The sequence below is a fragment of the Pseudorca crassidens genome, chromosome 14 (genome assembly GCF_039906515.1).
Source record: "Pseudorca crassidens isolate mPseCra1 chromosome 14, mPseCra1.hap1, whole genome shotgun sequence".
Taxonomy (NCBI): Eukaryota; Metazoa; Chordata; class Mammalia; order Artiodactyla; family Delphinidae; genus Pseudorca; species Pseudorca crassidens.
Genome location: NC_090309.1, coordinates 71,963,191 through 71,982,464, shown reverse-complemented (window position 1 = coordinate 71,982,464; position 19,274 = coordinate 71,963,191). Strand labels below are relative to the sequence as shown.

The following is a 19,274-nucleotide window of genomic DNA, read 5'->3' as shown; positions in this document are numbered from 1 at the left end:
GCAAGGGAAAAACAACAAATAACACACAAGGGAATCCCCATAAGGTTAACAGCTGATCTTTCAGCAGAAACTGCAAGCCAGAAGGGAGTGGCAGGACATATTGAAAGTGATGAAGGAGAAAAACCTGCAACCAAGATTACTCTACCCAGCAAGGATCTCATTCAGATTTGATGGAGAAATTAAAACCTTTACAGACAAGCAAAAGCTGAGAGAGTTCAGCACCACCAAACCAGCTCTACAACAACTGCTAAAGGAACTTCTCTAAGCAAGAAACACAAGAGAAGGAAAAGACCTACAATAACGAACCCAAAACAATTAAGAAAATGGGAATGGGAACATACATATCGATAATTACCTTAAATGTAAATGGACTAAATGCTCCCACCAAAAGACACAGATTGGCTGAATGGATACAAAAACAAGATGCATATATTTGCTGTCTACAAGAGACCCACTTCAGACCTAGAGACACATACAGACTGAAAGTAAGGGGATGGAAAAAGGTATTTCATGCAAATGGAAACCAAAAGAAAGCTGGAGTAGCAATTCTCATATCAGACAAAATAGACTTTAAAATAAAGACTATTAGAAGAGACAAAGAAGGACACTACATAATGATCAAGGGATTGATCCAAGAAGAAGATATAACAATTGTAAATGTTTATGCACCCAACATAGGAGCACCTCAATACATAAGGCAAATACTAACAGCCATAAAAGGGGAAATCGAAAGTAACACATTCATAGCAGGGGACTTTAACACCCCACTTTCACCAGTGGACCGATCATCCAAAATGAAAATAAATAAGGAAACACAAGCTTTAAATGATACATTAAACAAGATGGACTTAATTGATATTTATAGGACATTCCATCCAAAAACAACAGAATACACATTTTTCTCAAGTGCTCATGGAACATTCTCCAGGATAGATCATATCTTGGGTCACAAATCAAGCCTTGGTAAATTTAAGAAAATTGAAATTGTATCAAGTATCTTTTCCGACCACAACGCCATGAGACTAGATATCAATTACAGGAAAAGATCTGTAAAAAATACAAACACATGGAGGCTAAACAATACACTACTTAATAATGAAGTGATCACTGAAGAAATCAAAGAGGAAATCAAAAAATACCTAGAAACAAATGACAATGGAGACACGATGACTCAAAATCTATGGGATGCAGCAAAAGCAGTTCTAAGAGGGAAGTTTATAGCAATACAATCCTACCTTAAGAAACAGGAAACATCTCGAATAAACAACCTAACCTTGCACCTAAAGCAATTAGAGAAAGAAGAACAAAAAAACCCCAAAGTTAGCAGAAGGAAAGAAATCATAAAAATCAGATCAGAAATAAATGAAAAAGAAATGAAGGAAACGACAGCAAAGATCAATAAAACTAAAAGCTGGTTCTTTGAAAGGATAAACAAAATTGATAAACCATTAGCCAGACTCATGAAGAAAAAAGGGAGAAGACTCAAATCAATAGAACTAGAAATGAAAAAGGAGAAGTAACAACTGACACTGCAGATATACAAAAGATCATGAGAGATTACTACAAGCAACTCTATGCCAATAAAATGGACAACCTGGAAGAAATGGACAAATTCTTAGAAATGCACAACCTGCCAAGACTGAATCAGGAAGAAATAGAAAATATGAACAGACCAATCACAAGCACTGAAATTGAAACTGTGATTAAAAATCTTCCAACAAGCAAAAGCCCAGGACCAGATGGCTTCACAGGCGAATTCTATCAAACATTTAGAGAAGAGCTCTCACCTATCCTTCTCAAACTCTTCCAAAATATAGCAGAGGGAGGAACACTCCCCAACTCATTCTACGAGGCCACCATCACCCTGATACCAAAACCAGACAAGGATGTCACAAAGAAAGAAAACTACAGGCCAATATCACTGATAAACATAGATGCAAAAATCCTCAACAAAATACTAGCAAACAGAATCCAACAGCACATTAAACGGATCATACACCATGATCAAGTAGGGTTTATTCCAGGAATGCAAGGATTCTTCAATATAGGCAAATCAATCAACGTGATACACCATATTAACAAATTGAAGGAGAAAAACCATATGATCATCTCAATAGATGCAGAGAAAGCTTTTGACAAAATTCAACACCAATTTATGATAAAAACCCTGCAGAAAGCAGGCATAGAGGGAACTTTCCTCAACATAATAAAGGCTATATATGACAAACCCACAGCCAACATCGTCCTCAATGGTGAAAAACTGAAAGCATTTCCACTAAGATCAGGAACAAGACAAGGTTGCCCACTCTCACCACTCTTATTCAACATAGATTTGGAAGTTTTAGCCACAGCAATCAGAGAAGAAAAGGAAATAAAAGGAATCCAAATCGGAAAAGGAGAAGTAAAGCTGTCACTATTTGCAGATGACATGATACTATACATAGAGAATCCTAAAGATGCTACCATAAAACTACTAGAGCTAATCAATGAATATGGTAAAGTAGCAGGATACAAAATTAATGCACAGAAATCTCTGGCATTCCTATATACTAATGATGAAAAATCTGAAAGTGAAATCAAGAAAACACTCCCATTTACCATTGCAACAAAAAGAATAAAATATCTAGGAATAAACCTACCTAAGGAGACAAAAGACCTGTATGCAGAAAATAAGTCATTGATGAAAGAAATTAAAGATGATACAAATAGATGAAGAGATATACCATGTTCTTGGATTGGGAGAATCAACATTGTGAAAATGACTCTACTACCCAAAGCAATCTACAGATTCAATGCAATCCCTATCAAACTACCACTGGCATTTTTCACAGAACTAGAACAAAAAATTTCACAATTTGTATGGAAACACAAAAGACCCCAAATAGCCAAAGCAGTCTTGAGAACGAAAAACGGAGCTGGAGGAATCAGGCTTCCTGACTTCAGACTATACTACAAAGCTACAGTAATCAAGACAGTATGGTACTGGCACAAAAACAGAAATATAGATCAATGGAACAGGATAGAAAGCCCAGAGATAAACCCACGCACATATGATCACCTTATCTTTGATAAAGGAGGCAGGAATGTACAGTGGAGAAAGGACAGCCTCTTCAATAAGTGGTGCTGGGAAAACTGGACAGGTACATGTAAAAGTATGAGATTAGATCACTCCCTAACACCATACACAAAAATAAGCTCAAAATGGATTAAAGACCTAAATGTAAGGCCAGAAACTATCAAACTCTTAGAGGAAAACATAGGCAGGACACTCTATGACATAAATCATAGCAAGGTCCTTTTCGACCCACCTCCTAGAGAAATGGAAATAAAAACAAAAATAAACAAATGGGACCTAATGAAACTTAAAAGCTTTTGCACAACAAAGGAAACCATAAACAAGACCAAAAGACAACCCTCAGAATGGGAGAAAATATTTGCAAATGAAGCAACTGACAAAGGATTAATCTCCAAAATTTATAAGCAGCTCATGCAGCTTAATAACAAAAAAACAAACAACCCAATCCAAAAATGGGCAGAAGACCTAAATAGACATCTCTCCAAAGAACATATACAGACTGCCAACAAACACATGAAAGAATGCTCAACACCACTAATCATTAGAGAAATGCAAATCAAAACTACAATGAGATATCATCTCACACCAGTCAGAATGGCCATCATCAAAAAATTCAGAAACAATAAATGCTGGAGAGGGTGTGGAGAAAAGGGAACCCTCTTACACTGTTGGTGGGAATGTAAATTGATACAGCCACTGTGGAGAACAGTATGGAGGTTCCTTAAAAAACTACAAATAGAAATACCATATGACCCAGCAATCCCACTACTGGGCATATACCCTGAGAAAACCATAATTCAAAAAGAGTCATGTACCAAAATGTTCATTGCAGCTCTATTTACAATAGCCCAGAGATGGAAACAACCTAAGTGTCCATCATCGGATGAATGGATAAAGAAGATGTGGCACATATATACAATGGAATATTACTCAGCCATAAAAAGAAACGAAATTGAGCTATTTGTAATGAGGTGGATAGACCTAGAGTCTGTCATACAGAGTGATGGAAGTCAGAAAGAGAGAGACAAATACCGTATGGTAACACATATATATGGAATTTAAGGAAAAAAAATGTCATGAAAAACCTAGGGGTGAAACAGGAATAAAGACACAGACTTACCAGAGAATGGACTTGAGGATATGGGGAGGGGGAAGGGTAAACTGTGACAAAGCGAGAGAGAGGCATGGACATATATACACTACCAAACGTAAGGTAGATAGCTAGTGGGAAGCAGCTGCATAGCACAGGGAGATCAGCTCGGTGCTTTGTGACCGCCTGGAGGGGTGCGATAGGGAGGGTGGCAGGGAGGGAGACGCAAGCGGGAAGAGATATGGGAACATATGTATATATATAACTGATTCATTTTGTTGTGAAGTTGAAACTAACATACCATTGTAAAGCAATTATACTCCAATAAAGATGTTAAAATGAAAAAATAAAAAAAAGTGAAAAAAAAATGCACAGATCTTAAAGTGTTCAGTTTGATGAGTTCTAACAACTGTGTATCTACCCACGTAATCACTACCCCAAGCAAAACCTATTGACATCGTTCAAAGAAGCTGTGCCAAAAGGTGGCCGGCTGTGTCCTGGACTGCTGGGACTTTCTCAGTTGTAGCACTGGAGGGCCTGTGTCCTGGGCAAACCGAGGTGGGTCGCCCTACTTGTGCCCCTGTGGCCTTCCTCTTACATGAATGACCTAGGCAAGCAGGTGCTAAAAGCTACTCAAGATCCCTGGGGGCGAGGACTGCTAAGTGTGAAGCTTGTTCTGCTCCACGGCGAGAAGGAGAGGTTAGCATCAAAGGCACAGCAACAGGGGCTCCTCTGCTGCCCTCCAGTGCTGAGGAGCTTCTGTGAGTGACTACGACGTGGCCAGACTGTCTATCTGCCATTACTCCATGTCTGTGTCTTCCCTCAGCTGCCACTTCTCCCCACGACCTCCTCCTGCCATCACTGAACCTGCCTCTATCAGGCCCACACCACTTCTAATCTGCTGCGTGCTAGGGAACAAGATGACCTTGAGTTAGCAAGCTATTAGAATGGGAATAAAAAGACTTTCGTGTTTTTAGTACATGGACTTTGTATTAACAGTTTCAGCTGCTTAAAGGCCTTTTATATTTCCTGCCTACTTTTGGCTGGTTCTGCTTCGCTGAGGCTAACCGGTATCCTCCAGAGAGGCGAACTGTTTTATTTCTCCTTGAATGATTTCACTTGATTTCCCTGGTAGAGAGCAGAAGCCCAAAGACAGATTTCTAGGCATCATTCCAGATACTCACTCTAAGTGCTTCTACATCCACCCCTCTCATGTCCTGGGCAGAAGCTCTAAGCAAACCGGGCTGGACACATCCCACCACAGCCCCTGACCTTCCATTTCTGGATCTGGAGTTGGAACCAAACCCATCCCCGCCAGTACCAGAGTCTGCTCTGTAGCTCAAGTGTTATTTTGGAACATCTCTTCTTACTTTAGGGTCTATCTTTCAATACCCAAATGTAATAAACGTAGGTTTTATAGTCTGAACCTGAATAATAATACCCATTAGGGATGCAAATCACCTATAAAGGTATATTCTAGTTGTAGTTCACTTGTTCCTGCATCTCACACTGGTCATGGTACTAGCTTTTCTGTGCCCAGTTTCTGGGACTACATCCTCACCCTCATCCACTTCATAAGCCATACCAGTCCCTTCTCATATTCTAAGCCTTCAGCAATGAGCCTGAAGCAGTAAAACATTTCAGGGTTTTCCTCTCTTCAGAATTTACCTTCTCAGGTCTTTTACTGACAGCAGCAATTTCGTTGATTGGGAGAGCAGATGTGTTGCTGGCAAAGACACAGTGATCTGGAATCACCTGCAGGAGAAAAGCATTTAAGAATGTGTCATGTAGGCCTGGGAGATGACTGGAGTCCAAAGCAAAGCCAATGAGTGACACTTGGGCCCCGCCCACCCTTCACCTTTGAGAGAACCAACCATAATGTGCATGCCTATTTCATGTTACACATGTGTTACTAAGAAATGGTACAGCACTATAATTATATCTACAGTGCATGAATACAACTATTAGCTTTATCAACCTGCAGAATAGTGTCTAACGGAGATTTTCTCAGCATTCTGCCCACAATCTCAGCTTATTCATATTTTTATTCAGATACTTGGATGAGAAACATAGAAGGCACATCTGTCAAATGTGTGCAAATCTGGGCAGGCAGAATCCTAACATCAGAGTTGAGAATCAAGATTCAAGATACATTCAACACGCTGAAGAACTGAGTGCAAAATAAGATCAATTATAATGAGGATGAAGGTAAAGTACTGCATTAAGATTTTATGAAAGAGAAGAAAGAGAAAAAAATAACTGAGTAGGCACCTAATGGGCAAGACCTGGGCTTGGCAGTAAACTTGTGTTAAAGAGCCCATGATTTTATTTAATCAAAAGTATAGGGGCTTCCTTGGTGGCGCAGTGGTTGAGAGTCCACATGCCGATGCAGGGGACGTGGGTTCGTGCCCCGGTCCGGGAAGATCCCACATGCCGCAGAGCGGCTGGGTCCGTGAGCCATGGCCGCTGAGCCTGTGCGTCCGGAGCCTGTGCTCCACAACGGGAGAGGCCGCAGTAGTGAGAGGCCCGTGTACCGCAACAACAACAACAACAAAAGTATAATGTGGGTCAAAAGTAGAGCCCGATGAGCAGAAAGCTAACATAGTCTCAAGTTGCATTATTAATGGTATGGTGTCTAATGTTGGTGGTAAAATTCTCTATGAAGAGCAAACCAATGTCTCCAAAGATGGCTGGCAACAATCTTTCCCCTCTTGTACATGTGTGTCTCTCCTCCCATCCAGGGGCACAGTCTCTTTCCCCTCCTCTTAAATCTGGGCTGGCCTATGACTTGCTTTTACCAATGGAAAGTAGCAGAAGTGACTTTGCCAGTTCCAGGACTTGCCTTATGAAGTCCACTGACTTCTGCCTTGCTCTCTTAGAAGCCAGCAGCCATGCTGCAGAGAAGCTCTGGCTCGACCACTAAGCGAGGACAGGCCACAGGGAGTGGGAGGCGCCCCAACCAAGCTTTCAGCTGAATGCAGTCCCACGAGTGACCCCACTGGGAAGCCACGTGGAATTAAGGGCCAGCCGCCTCTCAGAGCCCTGCCCTAACTGCAGAACTGTGAAAAGGTCATTGTTTTTGTGGTGGTTTGTCACACGCCAAGAGAACACTGAGACATGGTGAAGACAGTAAAGGAGACAAGCAAGACAGTGAGGATCTGGAGACAAGAATTATGAAGATATCAAAGGAGTGAGTTTCTTTAGTTCTGTGGAGAGGAAGAGAAATTTTAAATCCCTGAGGAATACCACATGTAGGTTCAGCTTTACCATCTTCCTGTAAAGAAAGGAGAGGCCAGGTAAGAGGATGGACTTGGTGGCTTCCTAAAGATCTTTCACTTGAAATTCTTTGATTTTCCAAATACAGATCTGTTCTGGACCTTGCTCTTTTCCACCCTTTCTGAAAAACTTCTTTGAGTATCTCCTACCTTAGATGATTTCACTAGCTTCTCTAAAAAGGTAAAGGCCTGTGGCACGTTACATAAACAACTACAACATACGTAACACTTTGGATTTTACCTTTAGCAATAATCTTCTTATTCTTTTCTTACTATCTGCTAAAAATTCATGATTCCCCGAATATCCTCCCTTTCCCGCAGTCCATGGACTTCACGGACATATAAAACCCCTTTTCTTTTCTTTCTTTCTTTCCCTTCTCTTCTCCCTTAACCTTTATGTTTCAATGGGAACTACTGTATCGATTTGTTCATAGTCTGCACTTCTCTTGATCTGATCCCTCTTCTTTCTCTTTCTTTTCCTTGACCACTGGCTTCCCAACTGCTAAAACTAACAAACTTTTCTGCACTCAGATACTCCCAAATCCTGATTTTCCAAAAGCAAATACCATCACCCAGTCAGGTGGCAAATGCTCTTTTAGTGGTAAACGGCTCCGTCTGTTTTTGCCGCCCCTCAGTCTACCTTCCATTGGCCCAGCAGGGCCCCCAAAGCCCCGGGAACGTTGTGTCCATTTCTCTGCTGCAGTGCCACCTTGCACAGAGAGAACACACACCTACCCAGCTCTTCTGAATTCACTCCCTCAGCTGAACCTACATTACACTCTGCTTAAAGAAAAGATTTTGGAATGTGTGTTTCACAAGTGGAATCCATCCCAAACTGAGCTGCTTGTCTTTAGTTTCTAAACCCTCCTTAGGTTCATTCTTTAGTAGAGCAGAGATTGTCCTCCCATGGAAGGGAGTCTTAGGAGTACAGCCCACTACTCAAGATACCCCAGAATGCTGCAAAGTCAGGGCCATTTTATTTACACCATTTACTAACCTACACTCTGTTTATTTAACTGTACCCGGTTCTACCTCCTGCCTGGATTACTGCCATCTCTTCTTTCCTTCTTTCCTCTTTCTTCATACCACCCAGTTCAAGTACTTGTTTTGTTCATATCATCCCATATCAAGAGTTGACTACACACAGCCTTTGGGCTCAAGACCAGAGTAGCATTTCCACAAAATGAGCATCTGAATCCTGCCTGGAGAAACTGTTTCTCCCTATTTCCTCTGCTGCCTAGACCTGAATTAGTTTAGTTACAGCTTGCAGCCAACCAATGATGTCAAGACGTCTGGCTACAGTCCATGAGGTTATTTGTACGTTTGGGTGACTGAACTCCCATATAAGGCTAATGAACCCTGTGCTTAAGTTAATAAGCTACTTGTTTGTCTTTTCTTAGGACTTTGATTTGCCCTTTTTACAGTGTGCATGGGTTCACATAAAAACTTACATTTGGGGGACACAGTTTTGAGGGGCGCAAGCCTGTTGTGTCCCCTTTTGCCTGGCAAAGCAATAAAGCTGTTCTTTTCTACTTCACACCTCCAACAAACAAACAAACATACAAAACCCCTTACATCTGGGAATGAATGGCCCTATAAAAAGAACCACAAGTTTCCTATAGTTCCTTTAAAAAACCCTGTCTCTGTGTTCTCCACTCACAACACTAGGATTCAGTACAGCAGGCCCCTTACTTACAGCTTCTACTTCCTTGAGCACTTTGTGCTTAAGACTGAGGTCCTCAAAAACAGCTTCAATCACCATGTCAGCCTTTTCAAAACCCTGGTAATCGAGCTGCCCAGTCAAGTTGCTGAAAAAGGCGTCCCTTTCAAACGATGTTAGTGCTTTCTTCTTCACTTTATCATTCAGTCTAGGAAAAAAACACATTCCTAGTCAGAGGAGGAGAACAGGAAACTAACATTTATTGAGTGTCCATGGGCCAGATAGTGTGCTGTGTGTTTTTCACCAACTCAGTGAGGTAGCTCCCATTCTGAGGGAGCTGAGCTGCTCAAGGAGACTCAGAGGGACTTGTGGTCCAAGAGCGAGTTAAGGGAGGGTCCTAGGGTTCAAACAGGTTGACCCCCACATCCATATTCTTTCTACTAAAAGATGCCCCTACATGCCCAACCTGCATAAACGGTATCACTAATAAAACAGTTAAATTTGCCAAGAGGAGTAAACGTGAACACTATAATGGCAAACAAGAGAGCAGCTCTAGTAATTCTCTACCTACGATAGGGGAAACAGCCAACACGGGCCCTAGACCATGAGTTTATACCTGCTTACATATCATTTTGTTATTCTGTAATTGTGATCTACCGGAGGACAGAGACCAAGCATTATGTCGTATATTCTTAATCCATTTCCTGGTCAGTACCTAGTAGCACATCATATTGATTACATAAAATATTAACTCAAGGTTTCTTCTTCCCCACAGGGAGCTAAAAAGGATTCCTGCTACTCAGACACTTAACTGATTGTTTTTTATTGCCAGGGAAAATAGGCTCTCTTAGGTTTTAATCTGACCGCACTTTGAGAATAAATGACCTAGAGTTTTCCTCTGAAAGAAGAATGAAGCTACACCCCATTCACTAGTTTCCTTAACCAAAAGAAAAATTAAAGCCACAAGGTAAGTTCAAAGAAGTAGTCAGTTTAAGTCTCAAAGGTATGGATTCAAATATCCTGGTTTCTGACAACCGTGTCAGCAGTCAGCAAGCAAGATTCTTGTGAGAGTTCAAAACATTATTAGTTGCTCTAATTCTAATGCCTAATGAAACTATTCCCGACAGGACAAGAAATATGTATGTCCCAAGTCAGCAGTACAGTGAGGTGCACTCACCAGAGCCCGATGTTTCTAATGCAAAAAGGGAAAGCCGGGACAGCTGGATCCAAAAGAGATCGAGGGGGAAAAGCGATTTTAGAGCAATTTCTCATTTTGGTGACTGTATGAAACTCCGGGAACACTCGCGTGCTGGCCTCAGGGCAATGGTGTTATCGAGCGCGTGCCATTTTGCGGGGTCAGAATCTTTTACTACAATGCCTTGCTATCTTACATTAAGATAGTTGCTATCTGCCAACATGATTAAACCTGCCAGGTCCTGCACAGTATTATGGTAGCAATATATGAGCAGAAAAGGGGTAAAAACACACTTAAGCTACATAATCCACGTAAGAAACAAAAAAACTAACTCAACTAAAAGTCACATGCAAGACCATCAAAGTTCAGCCAGCCTTAGACAGTCTATTACATTGGAGCAGAGAAATGAGCTGAAACAAATTCCCAGTTTGGCCAAGTGGCTGCTCCATTTTTCCCCTCTGCACAACAGGCCGTATGTGTGTTGGGGTGGGGGAGAGGAGGGAGGGACAGGCAGGAGGGAGAATAATAGTCCCCGTTTATTAATTCAGAAGTAAGATGGAGACACAGTCCATAAGATCCAGATATTGTGGAGCCAAATCAGTTAACTGCTTCTCTATGGTAACGCCAGTCAAGAAATATGAGGTTCATGAGTTCTGATCCCAGCCCTACCTTCAAGATGCAGTTACACGTTTCCTCATCCTTATCTCAGTTCTCTCTATAGACACAGTCATGCTGTTTCAATGTTCTATAACAATACAGCAATTAAAATTCACAAACATGAGACTTTCTAGTCTGATACCAAAGTATAAACCATATGGCATTTAAAAACGTCTAATAGATAAGGTTTTCTCTTTTGCACTCAGACTCCAATGATGTTAATGATTTATAATAACATTGTCTGCAACAACAGCAAAAAAAAAAAAAAAGAAAAAAAAGTGAAAGAAGGAATTAGCATGTCTAAAAAGCAAAGGAAATGAGACTTAACAATGGAGTATCCAATACAGATCATGTTCAGCAGAAAGGAAACGGTGACGGCAAAAGCCAAAACACACGCTACTCTCCCAGCAAAGGCAGAGAGCAGGCTTACCCTCTGAACACTTGCTGCTGTCCTCGCCCCAGCGCGGCTAGCGTAGCATCCTTCAGTATAGTCTGTAGGCCCTTATCCACGGAGACCTGGGCAATGCCGGCCCCCATTAGCCCTGCGCCAAGAATGGCGAGCTGCCTGAAAGGAAAGGATGAAATGACTTTTGGTATAAATCTTAATTAATTCAGTAAAAGTGGGAGATTGCCCAGGTCATCTTCCAATAAACCAACTAAAGCAGGGACAACAATAAGGTATTTAAAATAATTTTTACCTACAAAAAGATATCTTTCATAAATGACTGATTTTCAAAGTTAAATGCAAAAATCCATTAGGTCTAAAAGAATTGGTCTACCAAAGAGACAGAATTATACTGATCTTCAATCATACCTGAGATCACTGAAAACAAAACAACATGGATTACGCTTAAATTAACGAGTATTTTTCTTCAAACAAAAGCTAACTTGCAGTGATAGGCCTAAAGACTAATCTCTCTTTTACCAACCACTTACTTGCTAGTGATTTTGCCATTTTCCAGTCATCTTTCATTTCTCTTGAAATGTGTGCCTTTCTCACCCCTTACCTGGATTGGTTCAAAAGCCTCTTGGATGGTTTCTTTGCTTCCAGACCTTACCCCTCCCTCAAACACCTCCATACACGCACATTACTGCCTTTTCCACCCCTGAATTCCCTTGAACTTATCAGGACCATTTGGTTTACCCCACAGTATTTTGGAACAGCTTCATGTACATCATTTTTGTCTCATCAACTAAATTCTAAGCTTTTTGAGGGATAGAGATCATGTCTGATGACTCTTTTTAGTTTTCCATAGTTTTGGAACAATATGCCATTTTCCCATAAGTAACTAAAAAAAATTTTCAGAACAACTTCCTTCATAAAAGAAGCCCAAGTTTACAACACCATAGACCTAAATTAGAGTTGTTTCATTCAAAACAATTCTGATTATAATGTTCAAAAATCATATTCAAGACCTGAAAAGGCACCCTAACTTCAACTCCTGGGAGTATCTTTCAAATGCAGCTTTGTGATAATACACATTTTTATATGGTGAGTGTTAAGTAACTGGAGAACATGAGAAAATAGGGTAGAAAAACATAAATAGGAGCTGAAAAAATTATTCATGTATTTGCTGCACCAAAATTAAAAATTTGCTTGACAAATGACAACAGGTATAGCAGACAAAGGATTACTACTGGGGAAATATAAAGAACACAAATATCAATTAAAAAAGACAACCCAATAAAATAGGCAGGGGTTTATATAAAGCAATTCATAGAAAATGAAAACAAATTGCCAATAAAATGCCCAATTTCCCTAATAATCTGGGAAATGCAAATTTAAAAAAATGTATTCTCTCCCCATCAGATTGGCAAAAATTTTAAAAGTAACAGTGAGGGTATAAAAAATTTTGTTCTTTCATGCATGGTTGATAGAAGTATATACTTTGCCCTATATAGGAGGTCAAATGTATTAAAACCAAAAATTGCATCTTCTACGACCCAGTAATTCTACTATCTGCTCTAGAGAAATGCACTTATGCACAAGATGATATGCTGTGATGAACAGTCATACGTTTACAATAATGAAAAATTGGAAGTCATCAATCTTTCAGTAGAAGAAAAGGAACAAGTTAACTGGTATGTACCCACATACACAGTCTCCAAGTCGTACCACTGACTAAAAAGGATTATTATAGGATTCATACTGAAGGATTCCTTTTATATTAAAACATTCAAACCATAAACACAAAACATTCATCTAGTATTCAAACTTCCTTATAATAGTTTAAAAAAGGAGATTAAGAATGCATTCTTTGCATAAAAAATTAATTTATAAAAAGAGAAAATACATAAGGAATTCAAATTATTATCCGAGGCAAGGGAGAAGAGGCCTAGAGAGACAGAAGTAGAACTATTACTGACAACTGGGAAAGCAGGAAGGGGGATGCCCTTTCTTCAATGATTTTTATTAAATTTTCAGTTCAACCTATTCTGCCTTGCATACCTTATAATTTATTCTTCATTTCTAAGATGATGTTACCTTTTTTCAATTCATTTCCCAAGTTAGGTCAACTCTTACATCATCCTGTTTTTCTGCCCATTTAATTCTGAGTTTTTGAACTTCTGATTCAAAGTGATTCTTTTCTTATCTGTAAATATTTATTTAAGGATATATAATTCAAGTTTGGAAGCATTCTGCTATAGTTTTGCATTGTGGTTGTTTTGGGGGGAGAATTTTTGTAAGCTTAAGTATTTTGATTGTCATTTTCTTATTTCTTCTTACATGAGTTTCACATGCATGCTGCCTGTCTTTTCTGTGTACTGGTACACAATAACAGCTTCTCCAGGTGGTATTATATGCTATCTGCATATAACAGTAAGAGTTACATGCAGACCAGAGTAGGAGTCAGGAGTGGCTAATCAGCTTAAGAGTAAACATTTTATAATTTAATATTTTTTAAATTAATTAATTAATTTATGGCTGCATTGGGTCTTCGTTGCTGCACGCGGGCTTTCTCTAGTTGCAGCGAGCAGGGGCTACTCTTCATCGTGGTGCACAGGCTTCTCATTGCAGTGACTTCTTTTGTTGCGGAGGACGGGCTTTAGGCATGCGGGCTTCAGTAGTTGTGGCTCGTGGGCTCGGTAGTTGTGGCTCACAGGCTCTAGAGTGCAGGCTCAGTAGTTGGGGCGCAGGGGCTTAGTTGCTCCGCGGCATGTGGGATCTTCCCGGACCAGGGCTTGAACCCGTGTAACCGCTGGCAGGCAGACTCTCAACCACTGTGCCACCAGGGAAGTCCAATTTAAAATTTAAGAGTAATTTTTGTAGTATGTATGAAGAGATTCAGATTTAAGTGGCCACATCATCATTCCACTGCAGCGTGGAAGTAATTCATCTCACCCACTGAATGCAAGATACTGTCAACATTAGGTGGTACACCGACAACCCGACTGATACCGATCACCACATGTGCTGGAGAAGCAGTTACAGTTGTATTTCATATTCTAATTTGGAAATCAGCCCTCTTGGCAAGAATCTTGTCTTCTCACCTGGGCTTCTTCTTAATTTCCTCTTCTGCTTTGGATTGCAATCTCATTAAATGTGAGCGGCTGGAGAAAGTAGTAACATTAGCTGCTTTCACAAATCCCTCTCTGTAATTCAGGTAGACAGTGTTCCTCAACCTCAGCACTGCTGACATTTTGGACTGGATACTTCTTTGTTGTGGGGCTGTCCTGTGCACTGTAGGATGTTGAGCAGCATTCTGGGCCTCTGGCCACCAGATGCCAGTACCATCCCTCCCTCCCCAGCTGTGACAACCAAAAATATTTCCAGAGATTGGCAAGTGTCCCCTGGTGGCAACGTTGCCCAGGTTAAGAACCACTGAGCAAGGGGGTGAGTTTAGGGGCATTACTAAACTTAAGATGCTGAAGAGCTATTTAGGCAGCATAACACTGAAAGGCTCGCTGAAGAGAATAGATATGAAACAGGTAAGTAGGCTCTCAAACGCTTAGGCTGTAAGCTAAACGAAGGACAAGGCTTTAACGACTAGAATGAGGCTTTACTTTTTTTAATGAGGGAGAAGTGTGAGTTCCCAGAGAGGGTATCTCAAGTCACAGAGAGAGACAAGGTCATTAAACAGCACATAGTGTGTGTATTGGTTTAGGAAGGGGAAACCTAAACCATGTTTCTAGGGGACATCAATACTGAGACAAAAATGCCTCTACAGGAGACATTAGAGAGGTCAGGAGAAAACTCAGCACAGGCAGAACTCTGAAAGCCAAAAAATCCTTCGTAGGAATAGGGATCTAAAGTGCTCAGGACAGAAGAGGTTTAGGGCAAGACTGAAGGCATAAATCTAGCTCTATGGATCTTCAGAGACATCGACAAGCGTAGCATGTGCTGAAATCCACAGGGGCTTCCTACGTAGAGCTGACTTACTTAACCTCCTTCTGCGGAGCTCCAAATTTATTCTTCTTGCATAGGGTCTGACCACGGTAAAGTCCCATCAAGGCTTTTGATTCTTTGGTCATTGCAAGCTCTCCAAATTTCTGGAAAAAGGGAAGAAGAAAAGGTAGAACTTCTCAGTCTTGTAGACGTGGATTCTTTGGGGTCAGTTTCTCTGCAGAGCAGAGGTAACACATGCAAAGCCTCAGGTCCTGAGCTGCTGAAGTTGGTCTCCTGCTGAGCATCTTTCTTTAACTCTCCTCATCTGTTCCACTTCCAACTACTGCTTTGAAAGGTTCTGGATATAACTGAGCTCTCAGATTCTCTACACCAGAGGCTGTGGTAACTTTTTTCATGGAATTAGAGTGTCGGAGCCAAAATGGACCAATCATCTCAACCACCTCTCTCATTTTAAAGACTGGGAAGAGGAGGCTCAGAACTTGACCTCGCTCAAAGCCACACTGCCTCAAAGGGGCAGAAACAGAACTTGAACCCAGGCAGTATGACTCCCAACTCCAGTTCTCCTTCCAGGGTAGCAGGCTGCCCCATGTGATATCTGCCACTTTAAAAGGACCTTAACAGTTACAGAGAACAAGTCTCAACTTAGTGGGAAAGAGCATGAGATTTAGAGTCTGTATTTGAAAGAACTGAGTTTAAAGACTGGCCCTGCCATTTCCCAGTTGTGAAGCTTTCTTCATCCTTAAAATGGGAAAAACAATACCTATTTTACAGTATTGTTGTGGGAAGTAAATGAAAACACTAGTAAAATGACTGGGCCTCAATGTTAGCTATTACCATCATCAATATTACTAGAATTTACTGGTACGATTACATGGTTGCAAACAGCACTTAAAAGAAGGAATCCCTCTAATAATGTTGCCTTCATGTCTGAAGAGAACATGAAACAATGTTCTACTAATCTTGGCAAAGTAGGTTCTATTCAATAAACCAGTGATTTTCAAACCACGGGTAGAAATCTATCAGTGGTCTTGAATTTAGCAGGTTGTGATAAGTAGAATAAATAGAAAATACTGAGTACAGTGTACAGGCTAATTATTTTGGGAAATATGCTTCAATCTTTCTGTACATATGTATATGTGTACCTCATGATAATGTAAAAGAATTAATCAGAGTGCACTGCAGTAAGCAACCCAGTATAAGAAATGTTTTCTCTGGAACTTGTCCTGAGCTCTTCAGATATCTTTTATTCTATTACTGAAGAGCAATAATCCTTCAATGATTGCTTAAAACTTCAAAACAACCCAAACAACTAAAATCTACAATACCACCAACTCATTAGGAAGTGGAAGGGGTGAGGTTGGTTCGTGTGTTGCTCTGTTTTCTTGTCTTAGTGGGTGCAAAACATTTCCCTTCATTTCCTAATTCACCAAAGGAAGGCTGGGCTTCACAGGTTTATCTCCAGGCTCTAACAAGAACCATATTTTTGTATCAATGTACTCACTTTATCACAACAAAACCAGCCCAACTACAGAACAAAAAGTCCAAATGATTCCTTTTGAAAGGATTCTAACTCTGCCCCTGCTTTTCCTAGTTACACCCTCCTTATTGAGAGCAAGTTCAAATATCTGGGGACTACTATGGTTTTCTTAGCACCTACTTGCTCACTGAGATTAATCGTAAGAAATGACAACCACTGGAGGAAAACATTTTTTTACTAGGCTTTGAATACTTTACCTTTTTCCAGTTTTACACAGCATTGTGGATCTCGCTTTTTCTGTCTCTAATAATAAAACACTGAAAGGAAATAATTTTACCTGAGATTCAGAGAGATAGCCAGCATCACTCCCTTGCTCAATCCCAGTCTTCACTACCTAAAAAACAGATAAAGTACTTGTTGGAATCGATTGGCAAGATACACAGTAATGCTGAAAAAAGTGGCTAGTGTTGTTAGTCTTCAAAGAGTAAGTCAAAAGTCTAGACTGGAGTGAGAAAGAGAAGAGGACGGAGTGCCTTATTGCTTAAGACTGACTTAATTCTCCATCTCTGAGGCTACTGCTCAACCTAGTATACAATGGAAGGAAATAAAACAGAAGGAAAGAGAATTAAGAAGTCAGAATAGGAAAAGAGCACAGAGGTTCCACAGCTCAAACTCCACCTCCTTATCCTTTGAATCCTGTTATTTTGTCAGAGAAAGAGTTGTCATCACCCCTTTCTGAGTCCAATAATAGGTTTACCTTTTCCTCTTAACTCCCTTCCCTCCTGCTTGAATTATTCTTCCGGCTCCTCTCCTGTTCTCCAAATGTGGGCAGGTCCCCAAAGTCCCACTTGCAGCCCATTTCCCCCTCTATTTATTCTTCCTCAGGAACATCATTTAGTTTATCACATTAATCATGAACTCCATGAAATTCAATTTAACATTTGAGGTTAAGTACTAACCTAAGTACAATAGCAAGTATAAAAGAAATAACCCTGTATTCAATCACCATAATTTAATGGTGATTAAAAAAAAAAACCAAATAAATCTATATCCTTAATCGACTTCTCTGTCTAAACTACCGTTGCTTGAATTTCCTGAATACCTAATCTCAACACTTCTAAACCTTGACTCCTAACTCTCTTTGGCAAGTCTCTTACTACCTTCGTATTGTTGCTTTTACTATTCTATTTCGGGGTCTTATTCAAACTTCAAGTCTGAATTACCAGAACAGTTTCCTAGTTCATTGATCTACTTTGTCTCTGTTTCTAATCCATTTTTACTCACTGCCATGAAAACGGTTCTCTACGATCTATATAGGACAAAGATGAAATTTCTTAATTAATTACTGTCTACCTTTTGAAATCCACCTTTGGTCTGCCTTTCTGAAGACACTGCATTATCCTCCTACAAAAACTGATCTGATTTGATGTTCCTTGAAGAGCCTCATGCTTTCCAGCTTCTGTAACTTCGCTCAAAATGCCCATCCTACCTGGCTTTCTCATCATGTATTCTCTAACAATTTCAGGGATCGTTCCCTCCTCAGTGAATTTAGCAAACTTCCTCTGTCCCAGTTAGCTGGCGTTAACCCTATGCAGCTACATACCGCCCCATCCTGCCATCTGCCTTACCACATATATGTGTTTAATCTCCCCAACCCAGACTGTGTGAGGTGAATGGAAGTAGGGGACCACGTTTCATATTTTATATACTTTGGTGTCTTTGGCTCAAAATATACCTGTTGACTAATTCATTCTCCAATTCTGAAATCTTTGATTATTGATCTTGTCTTCAATTATTGCTCTTTTGATCTGGGACTTTCCAGATTGAAGATTTTATAAGTTTTAAAGTCTACCTTGAGACAGATGTTACTTCAACTCTGTGATCATTTTAATCATCCTCCTTGAGCTTTTCCAGAACTTCTCTATATCATTACATCTTTTTCATAATTATGGCAATGGAAAGTCAATGAGACATTTTAGGTAATGACAATGGTTTTGACTAAGGACAGAATACAGCCATTAATTTTGTTTCAACTACCTCTTAATTAATGTCCAATATTTTACTGGTTTTGTTATACTGATATGACATAGGTTCCTTTCTTGGTTTATAACTGGTAATTTTAAGCTCATCAACTAAAAAGTATGCCTGGCACTAATTTTCCCCAAATATCCATTTATATAAATCCTCATAGCTTGCTATGCTCTTGTGTTATTTTTGGTAAGTACTTTGATAGCAGCATGAGGAACTTCAGTACTGGCAAACATGGTGCAGAATGGCAATGAAGAGTACTTGCTCTAGACAAAGGGAAGAAACATGAGAAATGTGGGAGTACGGGGTAAAAACTCACATCAATTATTTTCAGAGGTGCAGGATAAAGGCCTTTGGTCTGCTTTCGTACTCTTTCTTCCACCTTTTTGTAAATCTGTTGCCTGACAAATGGAATACTCATGGCATACGATGTCAATTCTGTAAGGTAAAATGCTTTTAGATCCTTAC

General features: G+C 40.2%; 1 protein-coding gene across 1 annotated transcript in view; it reads right to left on the bottom strand.

Moving 5' to 3' along the window:
- Nucleotides 1-19,274, bottom strand: part of HADHA (hydroxyacyl-CoA dehydrogenase trifunctional multienzyme complex subunit alpha) — a 54,256-nt gene that overhangs the window by 7,532 nt on the left and 27,450 nt on the right. Inside the window, exons 9-14 of the mRNA XM_067703514.1 lie at nt 19,126-19,244; nt 17,116-17,172; nt 15,335-15,444; nt 11,384-11,518; nt 9,138-9,309; nt 5,835-5,921 (exon numbers count right to left, since the gene is read on the bottom strand). Of these exons, the coding sequence (XP_067559615.1) occupies nt 5,835-5,921; nt 9,138-9,309; nt 11,384-11,518; nt 15,335-15,444; nt 17,116-17,172; nt 19,126-19,244 (680 nt within the window). The remainder of the gene's footprint in view (nt 1-5,834; nt 5,922-9,137; nt 9,310-11,383; nt 11,519-15,334; nt 15,445-17,115; nt 17,173-19,125; nt 19,245-19,274) is intronic.